General features: G+C 40.7%; 1 protein-coding gene across 1 annotated transcript in view; it reads left to right on the forward strand.

The window, feature by feature from the left end:
* Positions 1-393: 393 nt before the first annotated feature.
* Positions 394-24843, forward strand: part of RSPO2 (R-spondin 2) — a 143005-nt gene continuing 118555 nt past the window's right edge. Inside the window, exon 1 of the mRNA XM_058176560.1 lies at positions 394-650. Within this exon, the coding sequence (XP_058032543.1) occupies positions 557-650 (94 nt within the window). The 5' untranslated portion in view covers positions 394-556. The remainder of the gene's footprint in view (positions 651-24843) is intronic.

Here is a 24843-nt window from a genome sequence, read left to right on the forward strand (position 1 = left end):
CCTGTCTCCGGTCGGACCGATCTGCGGACCCGAAACCAGACGGCACCGCCGACTCTAGTTGCCCTATCTGGGGTATAACTCCGCGGGGGCTTCTTAGCAGCCCGGTCGAGCCTCTAAAGGACGCCGAGCAGCCGGAGCCCCGCCGATTTGGAGGGGGCTCCATCCTAAAGCGCGCTTGCCTCCTCGGAAGTAAATCCCCGGTTGACTCCTGGGGTTGATCCTCCGGCCGGCCAGCCTGAAGTTGCCGTCTTAAAGCAACAAGTCTGTCTGAATGTTGTCTTTTCAATCTCTCTTGCGCTTCCAGATCGCCTAGAGAAGATGCTCGGAGTTGGCCGGGCTCGGCCAAGAAGCTCGGCTGGCGTGCGAATCTGAGCGACTCCCCGGGATAGCCGTTGCCTTCTGCCCGGAGGGCACCGTCCACCTTTTTCGCCTGACACCTCGCCGTCTCGAGGGAGGGGAAGGAGGGCGGCCCGTGACTCCCCCAACGCCGCGACTGGCGGCCGAATCTCGGTTTTTTTCTCTGCCTGGTGAATCCCCAGTTCCCGGAGATCGAAGGATGCAGTTTCGCCTCTTCTCCTTTGCTTTGATCGTTCTAAACTGTATGGATTACAGTCACTGTCAAGGCGGCCGGTTGAGACGCGGCAAGAGAGGTGAGCTTCCTCTTCCTCCATCTCTTTCCTTCTCTACCTTTCCCCAGTGGGCAGCCCTTCCTTCCTTCTTTCCTTCCTCCCTCCCTCCCTCCCTCTTATCTCCCCTGCGGGAATCCTTCTCACTAGAATAGGTGGGCTCTTCTTAAGCTTTGATGTGATTTAAAATTGGGGTGGGCTGGGTGGACAAGGCACCTGGAAGTTCCGTTTTCCTCTTCCATGAGAAGGAGACCCTTCCTACCCCCACCCTTTGCAAGCTTTTTTTATTTTATTTTATTTTATTTATTTTTGTCATAACAGCATACATAAGCATAAGCATGAAGCAATAGTAGGACAGGAACGGTAGGCTCGTTTGTGATTTTATGCACGCCCCTTATAGACCTCTTAGGAAAGGGGTGAGGTCTAGTAGACAGTTTTTGGTTGAAGCTTCCACCACAAAAGACGGAGATTTCCCCCTCCCCCCAATAGGTAGAGTTTGTGCAACACATTCTGCTTGGGCACTATTAACAATGTTTTAACATCCTCTGTGCCTCAGCCACAAAAAGATACAGATGATTCTGTATGCACCTGGAAAAAGTAAACAACCGCCTTGTGTTGAGAAAATGTATTCGCTAAATGTCCTTAATTGCTTCTGATCCATCTGATTTCAATACCGCAGCCCTAATCTTCGGCTCAGGCTGAATCATATACAGTTTGCTCCTGCACAAATGAAGCAAATACTACTAGAGAATATGTGCCAAGCAAATAGCCAAGCAGGTGCCATAGAGCCTTTACGGCTTTGCTCTCTCCCTCCCTTCGTCCCCCCAAATTTGAGATCTCAGGTAAAGATAATAAAGGAGAATAAAGGCCAATAAAGGAGAATATTTATAGCTCACAATAGAAACGAGGGGACCTTGGTGCTCTCTGAGCTTGGTTGTTTTCTTGCAGACATTTCATTACCCGAACTAGGTAACATCATCAGTGCTAGTGTATGGTTGCAACAGAATCATCAACCGCTGCATATGACCTGTTGTAATTGTGGACATGTAAAATAATTGTTCCCCCATCCCACTTCCCTTTGATGCTTCTCGATCCTTTTGAAGTCTGTTGCAAGCAGAAAATGTAGAATAATCTCTGATCCCACTGGTGGAATTATGGAGTGACGAGGATTCCAAATAAATTTGCATAACGTTTATATGACCATGAAGAAAGTTCAGATCCCAGATCCCAGAGGCAGTGGAAGCTCACTGCTGATAATGACGTTGCCCAATCTGTACTTAGTTGTCTATTCCCACTTTCTGTTGGGAGATCTGACAAAGTCAGTGAGAATCCTGGATTAAAATGTAAAATGTTCTGTGTCTGCGTATACCTGTAAGGAATAGAAGGCTTCAGCTATGAAAATACTACTATAGGGTATTTTCTCCATGAAGAGCTAATCTGTGATATTTTGACAGTGCATTTGCAGCAGCACAATTTTGTCTTAATTGTGCTATTAAAAGCAGACCCAGGATTTTAATTTTTTTTTAAAAAAAGGTCCTATTGATAGTTTCCTTCTGGGTTGCGCAAGCAGAAGATGGTCAAATTAATATTTGACTTGAGAGTCAAAATCCTGAACAAAGAGGGAAAGCAAATCTCCAGTGGATGGTAGTGGCTGTTGCCTACTGCAGATATTGCCACTGAATTTTTGCACTTTGCTTCTCTATTGTATGTATAATTTCCTATTAAACTTTCAAGACTTCAGTCAAACTAGTCGGCTAGTTGGATACAAAATGTACTATTGATCCTATCTATTAACTAGTAACTAATACCTTCTTCATTTGCTAAATTCAGGTTGAATGTGTATTCGCTGTTCTGTTGTTGTTCTGCTGCTGTTTTTTTTTTTTTTTATTGCTGAAGAAATCAGTTCTTTGCTAGCCATTATGTCACTTTTCCTTTAGGACTGGTTAGCCAGAAGTTTATTACTTTATCATTTCCTACCACCTTATACTACATCCTAGGGTTTGACCCACTTCCCCAAACTATCAGGCTTGTCTTACTAAACCAACTGGAATGAAGGGAATGTCTACTAATAATTCAAATAAGTCCTTTATGTCACAGTAACAGGCAGACAATAAAACTGACAGGCAACTTCTCCATAATGGTTCCTTTCACCTTCATCCGTGTAGTTGTCTGGAAGTAGTTTGGAACATGCATAGATGACCATGTGCAAGTGGATGTTAAAAACAGCAGTGACATTAGACCACTGCAGAAGCAAAATCCCACTTCCCCTTTCCATTCCCTGAAAGATAATTTAGTCTCAAAATCTCATTCTAAAAGAGAAGAGAACGTTTTTTTATGGAGTAGGTGGTGTTTTTGCACTGAGTGACTTATAAGTCGGTCCAAGCGCATGTGTGAATAGCCTGTTTGTGTAGTACAAGTCTCCCACTGATGCCCTGCAGCTTCCCTGTTCTTGCACTTCAGTTCAACTCCTGGGGTTTGGTGGGAAGGAGAGAGAAGATACATAAACAGCCAGGGAGACTTCAAGTGATGTGCAACAGAAAAGCTGCAGTAGCCCCATCTACCAAGTTCCGCGTACCAGATATGCTCAAACACTCCAGCAAGATCTCTTGGAAAAGAGTTCTCAAATACCTTTAAACATTGGTTAAAAAACCAGAAATTTCTTTTCATGATGAGGGAGGGCTTTTTTTTTTTTTAAAGGCAGATTGTAGTATATTATGTCGAAGTATCTTTGACTAAATATTGCTTTTGCTTCTTGCTTTTTAGACTCTGGTATGGCTTAGGAGAGGAAAACAAATGTTGAATTGCTTATGGGTTTGGGTTTTTTCATGTACAGATGTGTTAGCTTCTCTTAGAGTAGGAAACCTACATCTTTTCACAAGGAAGAAATCTCAGCGGATACTTTGCAAAATGTGAAACAGAAAGTAGGGTTTCTTAAAGCTTGCTCTGCCCTTTAAATCATTCACGGTATTTGGAATAGTGCAGACGACTTTATGATGGGATATGATGGATGCTTAACAAAGTCCTTCTGTCCCAGGACATTCATGTGGGTTATTTATCAGCTGCCTTTGAAGACCTGCAGTAATAGCCATATAGAGTGCAATGATTTGCATCTTTTTTTCCTTAAGATAGCTGCTACATCGGAATCCTAACCCCATAATTTTCAGATTGACTCAGAAGAAGGAACTGAAAGTACGCTATACTTGAAATGCATCAGAAATGGCAGTCTACTACATTTATATTTTTGTGGAATCTAGTTTCAGACAATTCTGTAGACTTATTTCTGCTGAAACACATACAAGATTATAGGATTCTATTTCTAAGATGATTAAAGCCATGGTATCGCAGCCCTTTCTACAAGTTGTCCAATTGATGAGGTTATTTGTTGTCGTTGATATTAGACTGTTTGAATGGTCCTCCCTGCTGAAGACTGAAGAAGAAAAATTTGTTCTTTTGCAATATTCTAGAGCAGGGGTCACAAACCTTTTGGACCTCAGGGACTGCTAAATTCATAATTTTAAATCCCACGGACCACTAATTTAGTGCAATATAAAAAATGCAAATAATTTTTCTGTGGACCACCAAAATTTTCTCATGGACCACCAGTGGTCCATGGACTACCTGCTAGTGACCACTGTTCTAGAGGACATAGCACTCATACACAAAACTTTAACTTCAGTTGGGTGCTTGACATTTTCATTTTGTGTGTCAGTGGAAATGGAAATCATGTATTCCAAGGATTGTTGGATTAACATCTCATGTAAAAACGAGGCCAAATGGTTGTTAAATTATTTTCTTCTAAATGTCATTGAAAGAAAAATGGTAGTACTTATAAGCTATCAATGTTGCTCTCACAACAGTATATAATAAATATATTGAAGGCCATTCACTCATTCTCCTTGATAAATTTTGAGCCCGGTAATGTTATGGGTTGATCAGGCCTTTGATGTTATGACAATTTTGCTTTTTGACTTTGATTAAATTTGAGAGCAGATGCCATGAAAGTCTGTTTTAAATCATGATCAATTCTTTATTAATTCAGTTGCTTTCTGCCAAGTTTTGAGCATGGAACCAATTGCTTTGTAGCTATCATGGTTACAAAGCCATGGGCTAGTTTAGATGAGGCTCCTAGTAAAGATAGCCACAAAGAGGAGCTCATGATCTTTTTAGTTCAAACTATTCTTGATTATTGGATGCTACATTAGTATGAAGTAGAAAAAAATGTGTCTGGTTAGTTTCTGGGACCTTATATGTGAAGTTGTGGTGAGACTGTGTTGTTACTACTTCTGTTTAGATAGCTTGAACAAGGCTTGCATTTGTTCAAATAAATCTTCCTTAGCAGCATACTGGGACACTAGAAATGACATAAGATGACTTAAATGCTGTTTTTCTAGAACTGCATTACTCAACAGCGGGATGAGTTAAGAGTTCAGTTTAAAACAGATATTCATAGAAGCAAGCTAATCTTACGGCACAATGCCATTGATATGTCAACGAAAAACTGCAGCTGGTAGAACTGGCTGAACATTAGGACTGCAATTCTGTGCGGATCATAATGTTGCTCTACTTTTTATTTCAATTGATCTTGGGAAAGGTTTGTAGACACTATATATTCAACTTCTTACTTCATAAAGGAAATCTTGATGAAAATATAGTGGACATATAGTCCACCAATATTTTTCTTTGTTAGGGTATTTTCAAAGCTGGTCAGTACAATTTTCAAACCAGGTTGCTGTTTTTATTTAATACAAATATCCCAAACTTGATGTCCTCAAGGTTTGTTGGAATATGACTTCCATCATCTCTAGCATAGCCAATGAGATGTAAATTATGTATATCCCCCCCTTTAGCAATGTTTTTCTTTCTTTCCATCTCCCCAGTCCCAATTCCAAACTAAAGTTATCCAATATTTTATTTTATTGCAAATGACAGCAATTATATATTTTTTCCTTTAATGAGCTGTTCTTAAAAAGAAATCCATATGCTGTATCTTTAATTAAATGTGGAACAATTGTAGACCTTAGGCTAGACAGTAAGGGGCGATAGCAAAGAATTATTCATTTTACAAGCAGGTTTAAGAACCGTGTTTCAAGAAAACTGAAATGAATAGACATCTAACCCATGTTGTGCAAATTATCCCCCTCCTTCCTCCCATCTCACTTCAAAAAAAACAAAAATCTCCATAAGCTGGTTTTAATTGATGCCATGTTCCCTGGTTGATCTTAGATGAGCAGTTGTGCTTCTGGGATGAAAAGCTAGTCTAAAAGCAATTGTATCCAACTTAGCTCCTTGTTGGATGTTTAGCTGTTGGCCAAATAGAATTGGTGTTGACAATTGACTTATCTTGTGTCTCTTTAGAGTGTCAGTCTGGGCATTTGTTACATTGAATTATGTTAAAATGTGATGCGTTTTGCTTAATTTAAAGAAATGCGCTTGAGGATGTTCAGGGCTAATTTGAGCGTATAACTGGAATTGTGTGCAAATGCTAAGATGAAGGAGTAAAGTTCTTGTGGGAAAAAAAAGATCCTTTACAAATATGTACATACATACAGATGTCCCATCTGCAAAGAAGGGTGTGCATAGTGCATATTGGGAGTTAGATCTACTCTGGCATGCCACTGGGTCTTATGTAGATATTCAGATAGTCCATAATGATGTTTTCTAAATGAAATAGAATAGAATAGAATTTTTATTGGCCAAGTGTGATTGGACACACAAGGAATTTGTCTTGGTGCATATGCTCTCAGTGTACATAAAAGAAAAGATACCTTCATCAAGGTACAACACTTACAACACTTAATGACAGTCACAGGGTACAAATTTAACACTTAATGATACAACACTTAATGATAGTCATAGGGTGCAAATAAGCAATCAGGAAACAATCAATAGCCTTCCTGGCATAGAGTAGCTCCTTGGAGATTTCTCACCCAATTCAGAAGGACAAATATATCATTTCTTTTTGAAGTAAGGCTTTTTAAAAGGATCTGTTTATTTAAAAACACAAAATGTTGGAATATGAATGAACTGGTATGTATGTACAGGGTAAGTGTTCTTTTTAAAAAAATATTCTGAATTGTTAATGGTGGCTTCATGATGTACAGTTTCTGCAAACAATCCTTTTCTTGTTTGTGCTCTCAGCCATATATTGGAGGGAATTTATTAAACTTGTACAACATGTTAAGATATAGTTATATGGAAGTATCACATCCATGTTATGTTTTAATGCTTGGCTGGCTGCATCACAACCAAAGATTCCTAGTTTGAGTCTGAATAGAAGAAAGTTATTTTGGGAAGGTGAAATTTATGATAGAAAAACCTTAAATGGGGAAAAGCACTACTTTCTCACTGCTATTTTAAAATTTGCTAATCCCATCATAGTTTTTCTTCTGAACAGGATTTCAAGCATATTTTTAATTTGTAGAAAAACAGCACGAGAACCAAAGATTAAGTGTTCTCCTTTCCTTTGAAAAGCACCTTTTCTTTTTTTTAGAAAAAGGTAAGACTCTTTTCCATATACTAGGGTAGTGTTCTCCAAATTGGCAAGGGTTGATGGAACTATCCATTGTTATCTATTCACTTGCCATTTGTTGTTGCTGTTAGTATTGAAAGTAGTGAAAGTAGTATTACATTATGTACAATCTGCAACTTCATGAATAGGTGGATGAGATGAAGAATTTGGGGACCCTTGCCTTAGCAAAATATGGGTCCCCCTAGATCTTTTACACATTACACTATTTATAGAATCATCATCAGCTCTTTGGTTTTGGGAGATTTGCAGTTCTAGTTTGTTAAGGCATGGACTAGAATTGTAGAGATCTTCAGGTGTGGAAGCTCATAGGATAGGTTCAGGCCAGACATACTCTTTTAACCCAGCACAATTCACAGACTCATTGTGGGGAAAATATGTCACTACCTGGCTCCTAAAGGATGTGGTGGCTCAGTGGCTAAGATGCTGAGTTTGTCAATCGAAAGGTTGGCAGTTCAGTGGTTCAAATCCCTAGTGCCGCATAACGGGATGTCCCAGCTTCTACCAACCTAGAAGTTTGAAAGCATGTAAAAATGCAAGTAGAAAATAGGGACCACCTTTGGCGGGAAGGTAATAGCCTTCCGTGTGCCTTTGGTGTTTAGTTGGTTATGTTTGGCCACATAACCATGGAGACATCGTCGGACAGCGCTGGCTCTTTGGCTTTGAAACGGAGATGAGCACCACCCCCTAGAGTCAGGAACGACTGGCACATATTTGTGAGGGGAACCTTTACCTTTATCTGGCTCCTAGAGGAAAGGGGACAAACAAACTTTGTAACAAACAAAGACAGGCAGGGAACGTTATACGTTCCCTCTCCTAAGGAGGTCCATCTAGATCAGGTCAAATTCGCATCATCACGGTGATGTCACGAGATGTATTATGACTTTTCCTTCCTTCGCTAAACCGGGCATGGGCGTGGCCAGTGTGTGACGCATCTGGCCTGCAGGCTGCAAGTTTGACACCCCTGATCTGGAGGAACCAAAAAGAAAGGCCTTCTCCATTGTGGCTCTCTCTGTGTGGAAGATCCTCCTCATTGATCAAAGATTGCCCCTTATTTTGACATTCTTTCCCAAGGCCCTGAAGACATGGTTTTATCAACAAGCCTGGGGACCCCAGAGTGGGATGGAACCCATCAAGTCGGTCATTTCATTGTTGTTACTTTTTTAAAAAAATTTCTATTACGCTTTTATGCCCCGATTTACTGAGAATGATACGAGTGTCCTATAAATTTTCATAAATAATGGACCATGTGGAAGAAGGCTGCTTCAGCATGTCATGTTTTGATTCAATTTATAGTTTTAACCCAAACCAATAGGAAACACGCTTGCCGTGAAACACCAAAATAAAACATTTAAACTTATATAGAAAGAATACGGTTACAGGGCTAACTTCAGTTTTGTAAAACAGTTGAAAACTTTTGCATTTCGAAGGACTCTTCTTCAGTCTTGGTGGTTAGAAGCCAGGAAAAATAAAGGGTTGGGAAGGAAGAAGGGGGGAAAAAGTGGCTGATCAGTGAACCGTGCTCCAATTTTTTCTCACCATCTTGCCTGTTGAAAGATTTTTGGAAACCGAAAGGTTTCAGCTATTTTGTAAAATGTCAATTGGCCCTAATGTAAGTTTTGGCTCTGTGGATTTTGGATTATGTATGGAGTTTCTTTTAACTGACATATCTTGATTTCTCCGGAGATTTTACATATACCGATACATACCACTGAAGCAGGCTGGGCAATTTCTCCCTCAAAATTAGTTTTATAACAGGCTGGTGATTAAATAAAAACCTGTTTCTAGCAAGGGAAAAAATAAAACAAGAGGAATAGTACACGGAAGATGGTGTCATGGCCAGCTGCATCCAACAAGTATGGAACAAAACTTCTAGGATTTTGCTGAAACCTTCAAAACTGACAAATAAGTTTGGCATCCTTACTGCACTAAAATTGGTTTTTCTGTTAAAAAAATATTGTGTGGCAATTAGAAGCCACACTCATTTAATGTGTCGACACAAGAGCGCTGTGGTTTGGCTTTTAAAATATAAAGTGGAAAACAAGGACTATAGAGGGAGACATTTTGGTGCTGGAAGTGAATTTTGACTAGTCTGTTTGGCTTGCAGAGATGGAAAAACAGCCACATTGATTATAGATGCTATTCTATGCTTACTTACCTGCAAATAAGCCTTAATAATGATTATTCCTGTGTTCATATGCATATAATCACCAGACATTAGATTAAGATATAAGACAGAAGTACTGATGAAGTCTATAGACTCAGATTCTTAACCCTCTGGGTTTGTCTGGAAACTTTTTAAGCATACTGATCTTTACTGCTAATCTATTCCAATGCTCCATTTATCCTACTGCCACCATTACAACCTAACACAAGAGGTGGCATTCAGCAGGTTCTGGTCAGTTCTGGAGAACCGGATAGCAGAAATTTTGAGTGGTTCAGAGAACCGGTAATTACCACCTCTGACTGGCCTTGCCCCCATCAATTCTCTGCCTCCTGAGTTCCAGCTGATCAGGAGGAAATGGAGATTTTGCAGTAACCTTCCCCTGGAGTAGGGTGGGAATGGAGCTTTTACAGTATCCTTCCCCTGGAGTGGGGTGGGAATGGAGATTTTGCAGTATCCTTCCCCTGGAGTGGGGAAGGAATGGAGATTTTACAGTATCCTTCCCTTGCCACGCCCACCAAGCCATGCCCACAGAACCGGTAGTAAATTTTTTGAATCCCACCACTGCCTAACACACACCTCTTTTTGTTGTTAAACACAATTGCGACAACATCAGACTCTTTATAGTGAACAAGCAAAGCATAAGTGATGCTCTGAAGAGGTCCTGTTTCTTGAATGTCTCTTGCCAAGTTGGACTAAGTTACTGCCTCTTTTGATGGAGCCCAATGCAATTTTAATGATGACGAGGCTTTCTGCCTGTTTTGATTGAGAACGAGAATCTCTTCCTTCAAGGGACAACTTTCATCCTTGCTTGCTTTCATTATGCCTTTCCGAAAAGTCTTTTGAACTATTTATAGCTCAAAACGATAAAATAATAAAAATATAAATAGCTTTTTTTCCCCTTTAGGAATAGAAATGTGAGTTTGTCTTTCATAAAGGGATTGTTAAGCTTTATAGAGGGAGATTCGAACTTAAAATGAGGGATTTCTAGACCTTCTAAGCAGTGGAAAAAGCTCTTGGAGTGCTCAGACACTAGAGATTTGACTGGGATGGCTGGAGGATTCCTGACCTGGGCAATGCATTGGACTACAAAGTCTTCAAGGTCATTTCCAACCATATGAGGTTACGATTTACCTTCAGGTAGTCCTTGACTTAGATAGATTGTCCTTTGTTGTCATTTTTTTGATAATATATTGTCCTTTATTGTCATTGTTTTACTGTGGGCACACTGTCACACATTAAAAATGAAATTCTATTGCCTGTTTTCAAAAGCGTACACATACATACTTACATATACCGTTTCCCCAAAAATAAGACCGAACCGGAAAATAAGCCCTAGCATGATTTTTCAGGATGCTCGTAATATAAGCCCTACCCCCAAAATAAGCCCCAGTTAAGATTGTCAGCCAGGTGGATGCATTTAGTATTGTATTTCCCCCCAAATAAGACCTAACCAGAAAATAAACCCTAATGCATCTTTTGGAGCAAAGAATAATATAAGACCCGGTCTTATTTTGGGGGAAACACAGTGGACATGCTATGTACATACATATGCCAGTTCGCACCACTTCGGGAGAACCGGTTGTTAACTTTCTGAGCAGTTTGGTGAACTGGTTGTTGGAAGAAATCATTAGGGAAGAGAACCGGTTGTTAAATTATTTGAATCCCACCACTGCCTATACCCATACCTAGAAATACATATGAATGTGAATCACTGTCAATTTTGAATACATGCCGGAGAGAGGAAGCTTGAGAGTTTGCAAGGTTGATGCTGTATGGAACAAAACTGTGACCAAATCTGGATGTTCTGCTCCAGATACCATGAAGCCTTCACCCAGAAGGTAATAAGGAAAACTTAAGACCAAAATTTGGGATTGGGATTTTCATTGCTGAGCAATGTGATTGTTAGGTGAGTCATCCCATGACTGCATCTCGTTTTAGGACCTTTTTTTTTTTGCCATGAAGGTCACAAATGGCAATCGGATGACACCAGGATGCTGCAACCATTATAAATATATGCTGGTTGTCAAGTGCCTGAATTGTGATCATGTGCCTGTGGCTCAGTGCACTGCTGAAATGTGTGAGGTGCCGGTCCCAAGTGGCTTTTTTCAGCATTATTGCAACTTGATTGCTGAACAAATGGTCATAAACGGAGAATTAGTTTTACTTCATTTTTAGGGTAACGTTCTCTCTTTCTGGAAAGGAAGGTGACACTGGCGTCATTAAGAGGGATTTCACAGGAAGCAATGAATCCCTGTAACCTCCCACTCCCAGTGTAACACCTGATCACACCATCAGAGAAAACAGGCTGAACCTGCAAGGAAAAAAGCTTCAGTTAAAGTTGGGAAGTTTTGCTGATAGGATTCGCTTTTGAATAAGGAAAATTGTGGCCACGGGGACTGGGTTAAGTGCTTATGCGAGAGCAGTGGTGAAATCCATTTTTTTTTACTAGCGGTTCTGTGAGCGTGGCTTGGTGGGGGTGGTGTGGTTTGGTGGGGGTGGCTTGGTGGGGGTGGCAGGGGAAGGATATTGCAAAATCTCCATTCCCACCCCACTCTGGATACAGCCAGAAAGTGGTATTTGCCAGCTCTCTGAACTACTCAAAATTTCCGCTATCGGTTCTCCAGAACCTGTCAGAACCTGCTGGATTTCACCCATTTTTGTTTGACTTCCATTAGTTGCCAAAGACCCTGTCCTCCATTCCTGTAGGTGTCATGTATAAGATCATTACCACATCAGGGTTTTAGTTCAATATTATTAGCGTTGCAGGCGGGTGTGTTGGCCAGAAAATGTATCTCTTCTTCCCCCAAACTAGTGCAAGGATTTCAAGATCTATATGGGTTGAAAGCCAGCAGACCAATTATGAAGCAAAGCCATCCCCTGACTCTACTCTATTTTGATAGCACTTTTCAATGCTTGCTTTCCAAATTGGTTAATGCACTGATGTCTTTATGAACTCCTAATGCATTATTGGATGAGGGTCTCCTGGATCATTTTGTGGTCTTGGGGAATTTGCAGCCTTCTGATTGACACATCTGGCTTCAGTCCAACCAGTACTTTCAAGAGCTTTAAGCTTCTTCTTCGTAATCCTTTTGTGAGATGAAATCAAAAACAATAGTAGACTTGGTTTCTGTATCTATAGGTAAACCATATCAAAGGTGTGATAGCAATGAGTTTCTTGCTGAGGCAGAAAATGACTCTTTGAAGAGCTATCATTGAAAGTGATCTCTTGGGCTGCAGATATGAATCCAGAAATACTGGGTGAATTTATATGTGCTTCTAAACCATAATATGGTTTGCTTAATTTTGACTTAGCTTTTAGACGTGCAAACCCAACCGTTACAGTTCATAAGTCATGTTCTGTGGTTTAGCATTACCCATGAATTATCTCATTGTAGTTTATTAACTAAATCATCGTTTTAAAACCCTGGCTTAATTTCTATTTAGTTTTGACAGTGTAAACTCAGCTCTTGTGGTTTATGGACAATGCTTTATAACTGAACATAGGGTTTCTCAATGATTGTGGTTGGGGAGTTGAGACTCCTATATGAGAAGCCTGCTCAAACTAGGAAAAACGAGTTTGCCATTATACGTGAAGTAGGTTGTTGTGGCTTCTTCAGCAAACTGGTTTAAACCAATAACAGTTAAGTACTAGTGCATAGAAGGCACGGTGGCTCAGTGGTTAAGATGCTGAGTTTGTCGATCGAAAGGTCGGCAGCTCAGCGGTTCAAATCCCTAGTGCGCCATAACGGGGTGCGGTCCCGTTACTTGTCCCAGCTTCTGCCAACCTAGCAGTTCGAAAGCACATAAAAAATGCAAGTAGAAAAATAGGGATCACCTTTGGTGGGAAGGTAACGTGTTCTGTCTGCCTTTGGCGTTGAGTCATGCTGGCCACATGACCACAGAGATGTCTTCGGACAGCGCTGGCTCTTTGGCTTTGAAACGGAGATAAGCACCGCCCCCTAGAGTTGAGAACTACTAGCACATATGTGCGAGGGGAACCTTTACTAGTGCATATCTAGTCACTGAAAGCCAAATAAAATAACGTATGGGGGCATAGCCTCCCTTGTGATGTGTCAATGGATTTATAATAATCATGTAAAAGGGTGTACCAAAAATCAGGCCCCATAGGCCAACCAAATACCTTTAATTATTATTTATAATTCTGACTATTTTTAGAGAAAAATGTACCACACCTAAGCATCTTCAAAGATTATGCTTTAAATAAGTAAGAAAGTGTTTCGAAGACAATGGCAACCATTCAAGCATTTCATGCAATACATATGATAAATCCCCAATGGGGTGAATGTCTATGGAGATTCTCAGTCTTCCTGGTCACGGTTGTCCCAAAAGTGCTTTTTCAAAAGGCAACTGGAATTTCTTTGTTTTTGCTTGAAGATGTTTCGTTTTCATCCAAGAACTTTCTTCAGTTCTGCAAAAGCTTCTTGGATGAGAAGAGAAGACCAGTTGCCTTTTGAAAAAGCATCTTTGGGTGACTTTTAATACACCTTGTACATTCAGTTGATGGAGCTTATCCTGACTCAAGTGCATGTGGAATAATAATATGTGTCTGTCAGATTGTGGTTTTTATATATACTAAGTCATAGCTTGTTTCACTTGATTTATAGAATAAACTCCAACCAGGGGATTGACCAATATATTAAGCCAGAAGTCTTACTTTACAAACCATAATGGCGGAATTCAGTTGATACTCAGTTACAGTATGTACTTCTCTGCCCCAGAGCAATCAAGATTGATAGTAAAAGATTTAACCTAATATCTGAAGTCTGTAAGGGTCTGGATGGAACAAAACAGTTTGAGATTCAACCCAAGCAATATAAGTTAATGTGTTGAGCTTTACAACTGAAGCAGTAATGAAATTCAATTTTTTTACTACCAGTTCTGTGGTCGTGGCTTGGCGGGCGTGGTGTGGCTTGGTGTGGCTTGGTGGGCATGGCAGGGAAAGGATACTGCAAAATCTCCATTTCCCCCCACTCTGGGGCCAGCCAGAGGTGGCATTTGCCAGTTCTCTGAATTACTCAAAATTTCTGCTACTGGTTCTCCAGAACCTGTCAGAACCTGCTGGATTTCACCCCTGAACTGAAGTCAGAACAGTACTGAGGTTATGCTAACTCAGAAAAGCAGGTTTGCAATTTGGAGATTCTTCTGGATTTTCAGATCTTGGAGGAACAACAGGTTAAAGCCGTGGCAAAACTAATATAGAATTATCAGACGTACTTGTCTTGCTAACTGAGAATATAAATAATACGAATAACTCAAGGTGATGAACATACCCAATACACCATCCTCTTTCTATTGTCTCCTCGACAGCAACACTAAACTCAGTTGGGCTGAGAAAGAGTGACTGGCCCACTGTCATCCAGCTGGCTTTCATAGCTAAGGTGGATCTAGAACTTATAGTCTCCCACTCTTTAACCTTAGCTAGACAAAACTAGCTCTCTTGCACATTTAACTTGCACAATTCCCACTGAAGAATGATTGTGCTCACTGTGAATCTACATGAACTTTTACCTCATTATTATTTCATATTGAAAAATTTGGAAAGTCCTAGCTAGTCCTAACTACATTAGCTAGTTGAGCTATATTATCTCAGATCCACCAAATGTCACCAGCAGGCACAACAAATGCTATCTCAGTACTATGTCCAAGTCTGAAACCTGATTTAAAATAGTCTAGATTATCACTTTCTTCCAGAATCCTCTACAGTTGCAGTCTAATCAGCTTCTCAACAGCCTTCCCTAGGGAAAAAAAAAAGTTGGGGACTGAACAAAAATTGTCCAGTACAATTGGACCCAGCAAAGACCTCTTGAGGGATGGATGCAACACCATCTTATTCATGCCTCTGAGGAAAACCCCCTTGCTCAACGAACATACTATAGTATGGATGCTCCAAGTTATCCATGAGGGACATAAACAAGTGGCCACTGAATATAAGTGAATGTTCAAAACGTTGCATCTTTTATTCAGACTGTTCTGGTGGCCAAGGTTCAAAGCAGATGTCAAAGATTATGTGTCATTCTGTCACATCTGTCATCAGACCAAGTCTGTCATCACACCAAGGCTGCCATTGCTAAATTGGCTGATTTGCTTTAACCGCTCCCCTCTCACCAGGCTTATATGACACAGATCCCTTGGATTTTATTACCAAATTCCAGATGTGCAAGGATACATGGCCATTTGAGGGTAGTGGATCTGTTTACCAAGATAGGTCATTTTTTCCATTCATGGAGCTACCATCTATTCTGGAGACTACACAAAATTCTGTCTACATCACGTTTCTTGATATTAAGAGTTAGACAATCACCTCATTTTTGGATTGTTGTTCTCCATTTACGTCAATGTTCACAGAATCATCTTCTGCTTGCTTGAGAATTGTATTAATTTTCCATGGTCTCATTACCTGGAATAGGATGAGTAATTAGAGAAGACTATGATGGATATTTGGTTTGCTGTGTTTCCTATCCGCAGGACAATTGGCCTGTTGTCATTTGCAAAATTTGTGTTTAACAATTGCTCTGTATTCCTAGATCAGAATGACTCCAGTTCAGGCAGTTTAAGGCTATAATCCCTGCTGTTTGCCCTCTAAAAGTTCTACCTGTAAAGTACCTCAAAAGTCTAATTTTCTGCAGGAAAGATAGGTGGCCCTGTTCCTTTGAGAACAGTTATCTTGAACTGCAAGGTGATCAAACCAGTCAATCCTAGAGGAGATCAACTCTGACTGCTCTTTAGAAGGCGAGATCCTGAAGATGAAATTGAAATACTTTGGCCACCTAATGAGAAGGAAGGACTCACTGGAGAAGAGCCTGATGGTGGGAAAGATTGAGGGCAAAAGAACGGGACTACAGAGAATAAGGTGGCTGGATGGAGTCACTGAAGCAGTCGGCATGAGCTTAAATGGAGTCTGGGGAATGGTAGAGGACAGGAAGGCCTGGAGGAATGTTGTCCATGGGGTCGCGATGGGTTGGACACAACTTCACAGCTAACAACATCTTGGCCAAGGCTGCATACAAAGCTACAGCAGATGCTCCCCTGCAGGTAAACAGATCAGCTTAATGGCCTCGGCTTTGCAATTGCCTACCTCAGTGAAAGTACATCTGGAGTTCCGCCTTTGTCCCCATGTGTAGGAGGGGTCTCCCTGTTACTTATTGTAGTGCCTCCCTGTTTCTGTTGCACTATTTCTATCCTACCAGTTCACCTAAACATTGAAGAGGAATTCAAGGTGGAGTGTAATTTGGATTCTAGTGGCCGAAGGAGTAATCTTCAATGTTTGATACTTGAGGAGAGCTACTCTGAGTCAGAGTGATCCTGGTAAATAATGGAGGATATTCAGACATGGATATTCATGCTTGTCTACTAGTTCTATCCGAAATAAACTCACAAGCCTTGTCTCCCTATATTGCTTCCAGACTTGCTAGATCACAATCTCCAGGAAGATGACTCCTTGCTCCCGGCCACCTCAGTCTCTCCAATTGTTGTTGTTAAGCAACAGTAAGGTGTAGTGGGGAGCATTGCAACTTCATCTAAATATTCCACTGTAGAATTATCCATTACCCTAATGAGCTGCCTGGCCCATCTTTGTATGTGGGGTGGGATGGACTTTGACAGGGGAAACAGCATGATGTAATGGTGGGTTGACTAGAGAAAAGAGAGGGAAATGAGTTAATAGCGAAAAAATAACTAAGAATCTAGAAAAAGTGCAGAGGAGAGCAACCAGGATGATTAGGGACTGGAGAATAAAACATGTGAAGAACAGTTACATGAACTGGGCATGGCTAGTCTAGTGAAAAGAAGGACCAAGGGAGACATGATAGCCATCTCCCAATACTTGAGGGGCTGCCACAGAGAGGAGTGGGTCAAGCTGTTTTCCAAAGCATCTGAAGGCCAGACAAGGAATAATGGATGGAAACTGAACAAGGAGAGATTCAACCAAGAAATGAGGAGGAACTTTCTGACAGTGAGAACAATCAACCAATGGAACAACTTGCCTTCAGAAGTTGTGGGAGCTTCATCCCTTGAGACTTTCAAGAAAAGATTGGACTGCCATTTGTCAGAAATGGTATAGGGTCTCCTGCTTGAGCCGGGGGTTGGACTAGATGACCTATTAGGTCCTTTCCAAGTCTGTTAATCTGTTAGGAAGCCTTACAAAAGGAGAAAGCACGAAAAAGAAACCCAGACATTTCCATGGTTTTTGCGTCAAGCATAAATTAATGTAGAAAGAGGTTTTGACAAGCTTTTCAAAACATTGTTGCCTCTTAACTGCATCAAAGTCCATTCCAAGATTACTGGCCACTGCTGTGTTTTGTCCTTGCCTACCTCAGAAGGGATGAGAGCTCTTTATTTTTTATCAGGGACACCTGGGAATGACATATGTCACCTCTAGTTCCATGATGGAGGTAGAGCACTTGTTTATTTTAAATAAGCTGAGCTGCCTAACTTGAGAGTGTGAAATCCTACAATCCTTGGGTGCGTCCCTTTGGAGAACATTGCTGCCAAATTGTAATTTTTAATGTTGGGTAAAGTTTAACATAGCCAATAAGTAATGTGATTCACTGTGTTTATTTTAATTAGATTTAAGTAGAAATGAAATTGATTCAGAAGTCAAATTTAGCTTTTGGTGATGTTTCAGAGTGGGGGCTGCGATGGTTAAAAGATGCTGAGCTTTTCAGCTGGAAAGCTGACAGCTTGGGTTCAAGACCCAAGCCCTGTGCAGTTACTTGCACAGTGAGTACCTGAGCTTCCCTTACTTGCCCTAGTTCCTGCCCACCTAGCAAATCGAAATCACACAAATGCAAGCAGATAAATAGGTACCACTTTGGTGGGAAGGCGTTCCATGTGACTTGGCATAGAGTCATGCTAGCCACATGACCAAGGGACTTTGGATAATGATGGCTTCCTTGGCTAAGAAATGGACATGAGCACCTCCCCCTAAAGTCAGACATGAGTGGACACCTTTACATTTACCTATATTTAGAGAGCAATTCCACTCATCCTGGGCGTGGCCTTCAGTTTGGAGAAAGCCACACACTCCTGATTTAAATGATGTATTTTAAAAAAACCTTTTCCTTTACAGTATTGTAGTACAGTGGCCTCCAACCTTTTGGGCACCAGGGACCAGTTCGGTGGAGAGAGGCTTTTCCGTGGATAGGAGAGGACGTGGTTTTGTGTGCTGCCTACATCCCGTGGATGGGGCTTCATTTGTTTGTGTGGTCCAGTTTCTGGAACGCTACGGACCTGTCCCTGTTGTTCTACTCAGAGCAGCTTAGAACGATTTTAAACTAGCATGTTAAATGTCAGTAAAAATACAATCAGATGGGAAGGCAGCAGATCTACCGTAATCTATCCATAAAACAGCAGGAAAACGGCTGCCAGAATATAAATGTGTATACCACTGGCTAAAAACAGCCAAAGAGAGAATGATCTGTACTTTAATGGGATGATGTTCCACAATGTTGGGACAACTGCTGGGAAGATTATCTCATGTTGCCATCAAGAGGTTTTAAGGTAATCAGACATTTTGAAATGTACTTGGAAGCCAGTCGGCAGCCAGTGGACATCCACATTTCCGAAATTCGGTGCTCTATTTTGGAACAGCTGCAACGCTACTAGCAAAAATAAATGTATCTACATACCGGGAACTCTTTCTTTTCTTAGACCACTTTCTTCAAATATAATGATGATGATGATGATGATAAGTGATCTTTCTTCCCCTGCCTCTTGAAAATGATATTTTGGCACTCTCGTTTGTTGTTCCTTTCCAAATTTCCTTCCATCAAAGATTTTCAGGAGAGGGAAGAGAAAAGGGACTAGCAAATACCCATCTTTATTTGACTAATTATTGAAACATTAGCAGGGGATCAAGGACAGAGTTTTCCATTTTCTCAACTTGAATCCAAGGATGGGTCTGATCTCAGGATGTTCCCTCTTAATAGCTCTTACAAGCAGCCAGTAAGTGAAGCCTAGGCCGTGTTTCAGCCAGCTGTAATCGGAGGCTCTTTGGATAAAATAACATTAGGCCATGCTACTTAAACACACTCTGGAAAGGTGGAGGAGGAGAGGAAGGAAAATATTTGACGAGATCAACTTGATGTGGTCAAAAATGTATAGTCAAGGCTAGGCCTGAGTTCCATAGTCCCTGGCAATTCAAGGAGGAAGGATTTTTGTCCTGGATTTTGTCCATGCTGCATTTCAGAGGCCTAATTTGAAAGAAACCTTTAGTTGTGTCTATTGTTTTTCAAAAACAAATTACAGAGATGTTCAAGGAGGAGCAATTACCCTTCGTTTTTGTCCTTTGTTGTTCAGTTCTAAAGTATCGGCTAATATCCCAAGATGTTTTACTTCTGCTTCTTTACTCCCATTGTTCACTAAGTTCAAAATGTTTCTTTTGTCCTCTGGAGAATCAAATCATCTACATAACACAGAATATGTGTGTGTCTTTGTTTTGTACATAAGCATGGATCACCATTTCTCTGGTCACAGCCCAATTTTGGAACATTTGGTTTAATTTAGCTGGCCAGGCTTTGGCTACTTATGTTACCCCGCATTTGAATTTTTGCAAGTTACCCACCAGTTTTCTTTTCCCTGGTTCTTCCCATCCCACTGGCGAGTGCGACAAGCCCGTCTTTCAGATTGCCGTGCCGAATACCTGTCTTCATTTGGAGTGTTTTACATGTAATTTTATAAATGCACTTGAGACTTGGTGGTGTTCTGATGCTTGGTATGTTTAATTACTGCTGCAAGAATGTCATAATCCTGACCATAGTTTGATTTTATTCTTTTACGAATAACTTTTATGGTATTGTACATGTTGATGGACATCATATATTGTTTCGAAAACCCACATTCATCCCATGGCTTTCTTGTCCTTAGGTAGTTCTGTTAAAATCCCTACTTAGGTTTTGGGCAAGGATTTCATTTCTTCCCAAGCAGCTTCCTTCTGTATCTTTGCTTCCATTTTTGACAGTTCCTATACTCAGTCCCATATGTTGGGGGCCCTTGCTCTAGCTGTGCATCACATTCTTTCAGCTGGGATTTCCCTATTAGATTTTTGAGGTCTTAATTCTAGCCCTGGGTACAGCTTTCATTGTGTACAAGTAGCCTTTGTTTAACAATCACAACTGGGATTAGCAACCTGATCATTAAATGAAAAATGGTCAGTAAGTGAAAAAAATCACATGACCACGACTGTGTTCATGACCTTCAGTTTTCCTTTGTTTTATACGCCTGTGACAGTCGTAAATGCAAGAACTGGTTGCAAAGTTACTTTTTCATCGCCGTCTGCAAACGGTCATTAAACGAGGAATGCCTCATATCTGCAGTGCTTTCTGAGTCAGATTTCATTTCACGTTCCTCAGACTCTGTTTCATTACTACCTTCTGAGGGTGTCATTTTTAATGTTGTTGTTCTTATTTGCAGGGATTAGTCTTTATTCTTCATCGTGTGTGTTTACTTTTCCAGTTTTAAGTCCAAAAGCCTACAGCCTTTCTTCTATCTGATAGGCCACCCTTGGTAACTGCGTTCTGCAACATAATTTATTCGTTTTTCTTTAGGAATATATGCATAAGCTTTGCATCCAGGTACCTTAGTTGTCACAGATTGCGTTTGCCCCAGTTGTATAACATAACTGGGACATTAGTTGTACTTTTCTTCATAAGTGGTTTTGCAGATAAGTAACAGTGTTAAATTTGCATTAATCAGAAGATAGCTTATATGCACTGCGTGCTTTAATTCTCTTTGCTTAGGAGTACAATATTTCTTTTCTGTTTTATGTCTTTATTGTTCAAGTATTTTTCAAATTTCTGGTTGTAACATCATCCCTTATTATCAGAACTTAATTTTTCTATGTAAGCATAATAAAGGCTGAATTATCAAACACTTCAATCTTATAAATTAAGTAATAGGTACTAGTATATTCTGAAAAAGGGGACGCGGTGGCTCAGGGGCTAGGATGTTGAGCTTGTCAATCGAAAGGTCGGCAGCTCAGCGGTTCGAATCCCTAATGTTGCCGTGTAACGGGGTGAGCTCCCGTTACTTGTCCCAGCTTCTGATAACGTAGCAGTTTCGAAAGCACATAAAAATGCAAGTAGAAAAAATAGGGACCACCTTTGGTGGGAAGGTAACAGCGTTCCGTGCGTCTTTGGCGTTGAGTCATGCCGGCTACATGACCACGGAGATGACTTTGGACAGCGCTGGCTCTTCGGCTTTGAAACGGAGATGAGCACTGCCCCCTAGAGTCGGCAATGACTAGCACATATGTGCGAGGGAAACCTTTACCTTTACCTTTTATATTCTGAAAAACAGTCCATGAACATTACAGAATACTTTTGCATCCTTTTTTGACTAATATGGAACCACAAATATCTCAAAAGGATACCCAATAGCAGGCTGAATTATTACAATTATTTGTATTTAACCCCGGGAAAGCATTTTTTTTGTTTTTGTTTTTATTCAAATAACACATTTTGACTCTCTTGTTTTTGGCAAAGCAAACGTTCAGTCCAATTGCTAAATCCTCATCCTTATTTTCTTAATGTCAGACTCTTCTCTGTGACCAAATCTCTCCCCCTCCACCTCCATTATGCATTCCATCTTCTCTGTTTGCTTTAGGTTGCGTAAGTTCCAGCAAATTAAATTAACTGTGCTTTCCAATTAACAAAACTTGGTACCGTAGGTTTTTTTTTTTGTACCAGGGCAAAGTCCATTTTTAAGCAACTATGTTCCATAACATTACATAGACTTACGTAATTTCCAGCCAATTCAGGTACATAAAATGCTTCTTGAAATATTATATTTATGCTTTCATTAACTTTGTCAAACATTTCGGTTCCATACTACTTTTTCCACATGCATCTATGGATATTCCATTTGCTAAATTAACTTTTCCTTAGCAAGATTCACCAAGGCTATAAATACATCTTGGTTTCAGACATACTGACTATCTGCACAACAGTTGTGTGCAAATTTGTTTTTCTTTTCAAATTCAGAATCATGTTCAATTTCCAGAAAGCATTTATTTGCTAACGTAAATACAGTTTCTTTGTCAGTATGTTATTATTGCAAAGGGATGACTTTTAGGGCATTTGATCTCATTATCTCTCTATTATATGAGTCTTAGTTATGTAAAGTTTGCATTTTCTTTTAAGATGTTCTCTTCTACTGCAGTAATGACAGACCAGATTGCTTTCTTTTATCTTTTTTAGAGGATTTCCTGGAGCTGCTCCATCATTCAAATCATACTGATATGCCTCCAGTTTGGAAATTACATTTTCAAGACAAATCTCACCATGAAGATTGATTAACTCTATTTATAATTTTATAAAGGAGAATATTTATAGCTCAGGGTTGACATGAGGGGTCCTTGGTGGTCTTTGAGCTTGCTTGTTTTCTTGCAAATGTGTCATTACTCAAACTAGGTAACATCATCAGAGTTAGTAAGGAGTACAGTTTACTGTCAGTTTATATTCTAGCTTGCCTGCCAGTGTTGGTAGGGGTGGTCTTAGAGCTTCTTTGGTTGGGCTGTTTGCTGTTGGCTTCTTTGGCAGTTTCTTGATTGGGGTATTGTTTCGTTGATTGTTGGTCTGATGTTAATCTTGGAGTTAATCCAGAGATGGCCAGTTCGGACCAGTTTGAGTGAACCGGATGTTAATTTTACGTCTGGTTTGGTGAACCGATAGTTCTGACGACTGGTGGCTCCGCCCCATCCTGCCCCTCCCCTCCCAGAAGTCCCCACGCAGCCTGTTTTGGATCCCAAATAAGTGCAGAGGGTGCATGGAGCCTGGGGAGGTGGAAAACGGGTCTCTCAGAGTCTCATGGAGGGTGAAAATGGGCCTATTTCTGCCTCCAGGGAGCCTTCGGAGCCCGGGGAGGTTGAAAATGGGCCCTTCAAAGCCCATTTTTGCTCCCAGGAGGCTGCAGGGAGGCCTGCTAGGCCCAAAACAGTGTGGAGGGTGCAGCACGGCTCCTCCCATGGTCCCCATGGGGGGGGGCAGGAGGCCGATTGCTGCCTGTCACACCCCCGGCTACGTCCACCATGGCCACACCTATCCAAATGGTCATTAGGGCAGAGAACCAGTTTTAATTTATTTGAATCCCACCATTGAGTTAATCTATGCTGATCCAAGTTTTGGTTGTTGGTGAAGAGATGCTTGGGTCTTTTTGTTCCTTCCTGGTTGATTGTCTCTATAGATGCTGTTGATGTGTCTATGGATGGCTGATTTGTCATCAATTGTTTTCAACCAGTGCCTCCATTTTCATGTCAAATGATGTATTTTTTTCCATCTTCAAGTATTTTCCAGTCCTGATATCATTGCCGTTTTCGATAATTGGGAAGCATGAAAACAAATGCTCCTCATTTAAGATGTTTAAGTCATATATATACTGTATATGGTCTTTGAGTGCTGGTTCTTTGATACATACATTGAGATATTGTGTGAGATGGGTGATTTGGGGGTGCTTCTGAGTGCTGAGCTAAAAATTCTTGTGTTGGGAAATTATTGTGTCTAATTTTCAGTTTAATTTGCATCCAGCATGCTTCCGATAAATCCCTATAGCTAAACCACAACACCACTCAGTTCATCCACCAAATAATATAGCTTGATTTTTTTAAAAAAAGAATTGAACATCAATGAAAAAAACACACACACACAGTTGACTGGTAATTTGAGACAAAAGGCGGGCAAAAGAAGGGAGAAAGACAGGAAGCAAAGGCAACAATGTGCATCTATATGTCTATTATCAAAGTTTAAAGAACTTTCCAGAGATATTGGAAATCATACTGAGGGTAACCAGCATGGACAATTACAAAGGCAGTAGCCTCTTGTTGCTCCAGCCTTAAAACTCTTTTTGGATATAATGGCAGTAGAATAGAGATGGAAAGTTATTTCTATTAGGCATTATATCAGATAGCAATGATAAAGGGACAATATACCTAATATTATACATCCTGACTGCAGCAAGAATGGTATATGGAAGAGTGAAAACACCCCTTCAGAGGAGATAATAAGGAAGATACTAATCTGTGCAGAAATGGATAAGGTAAAGGTAAAGGTTCCCCTCGCACATATGTGCTAGTCATTCCTGACTCTAGGGGGCGGTGCTCATTTCCGTTTCAAAGCCGAAGAACCAGCGCTGTCCGAAGATGTCTCCATGGTCATGTGGCTGGCATGACTAAATGCCAAAGGCACATGGAACGCTGTTACCTTCCCACCAAAGGTGGTTCCTATTTTTCTACTTGCATTTTTTATGTGCTTTCGAACTGCTAGGTTGGCAGAAGCTGGGACAAGTAACGGGAGCTCACCCTGTTACGCGGCACTAGGGATTCGAACTGCTGAACTGCCGACCTTTCAATCAACAAGCTCAGCATCTTAGCTACTAAGCCCCCACGTCCCTTTTGCAGAAATGGATAAACTAACATTAAAAATAAAAGGCATAGAACAGACAGAATATTATGATACATGGACCAGATTCTATCAATGGTTAGAAGCACGAGGTGGAAGTTGGCAAACAGAAAT

Source organism: Ahaetulla prasina, chromosome 3, assembly GCF_028640845.1.
Source record: "Ahaetulla prasina isolate Xishuangbanna chromosome 3, ASM2864084v1, whole genome shotgun sequence".
Classification (NCBI taxonomy): Eukaryota; Metazoa; Chordata; class Lepidosauria; order Squamata; family Colubridae; genus Ahaetulla; species Ahaetulla prasina.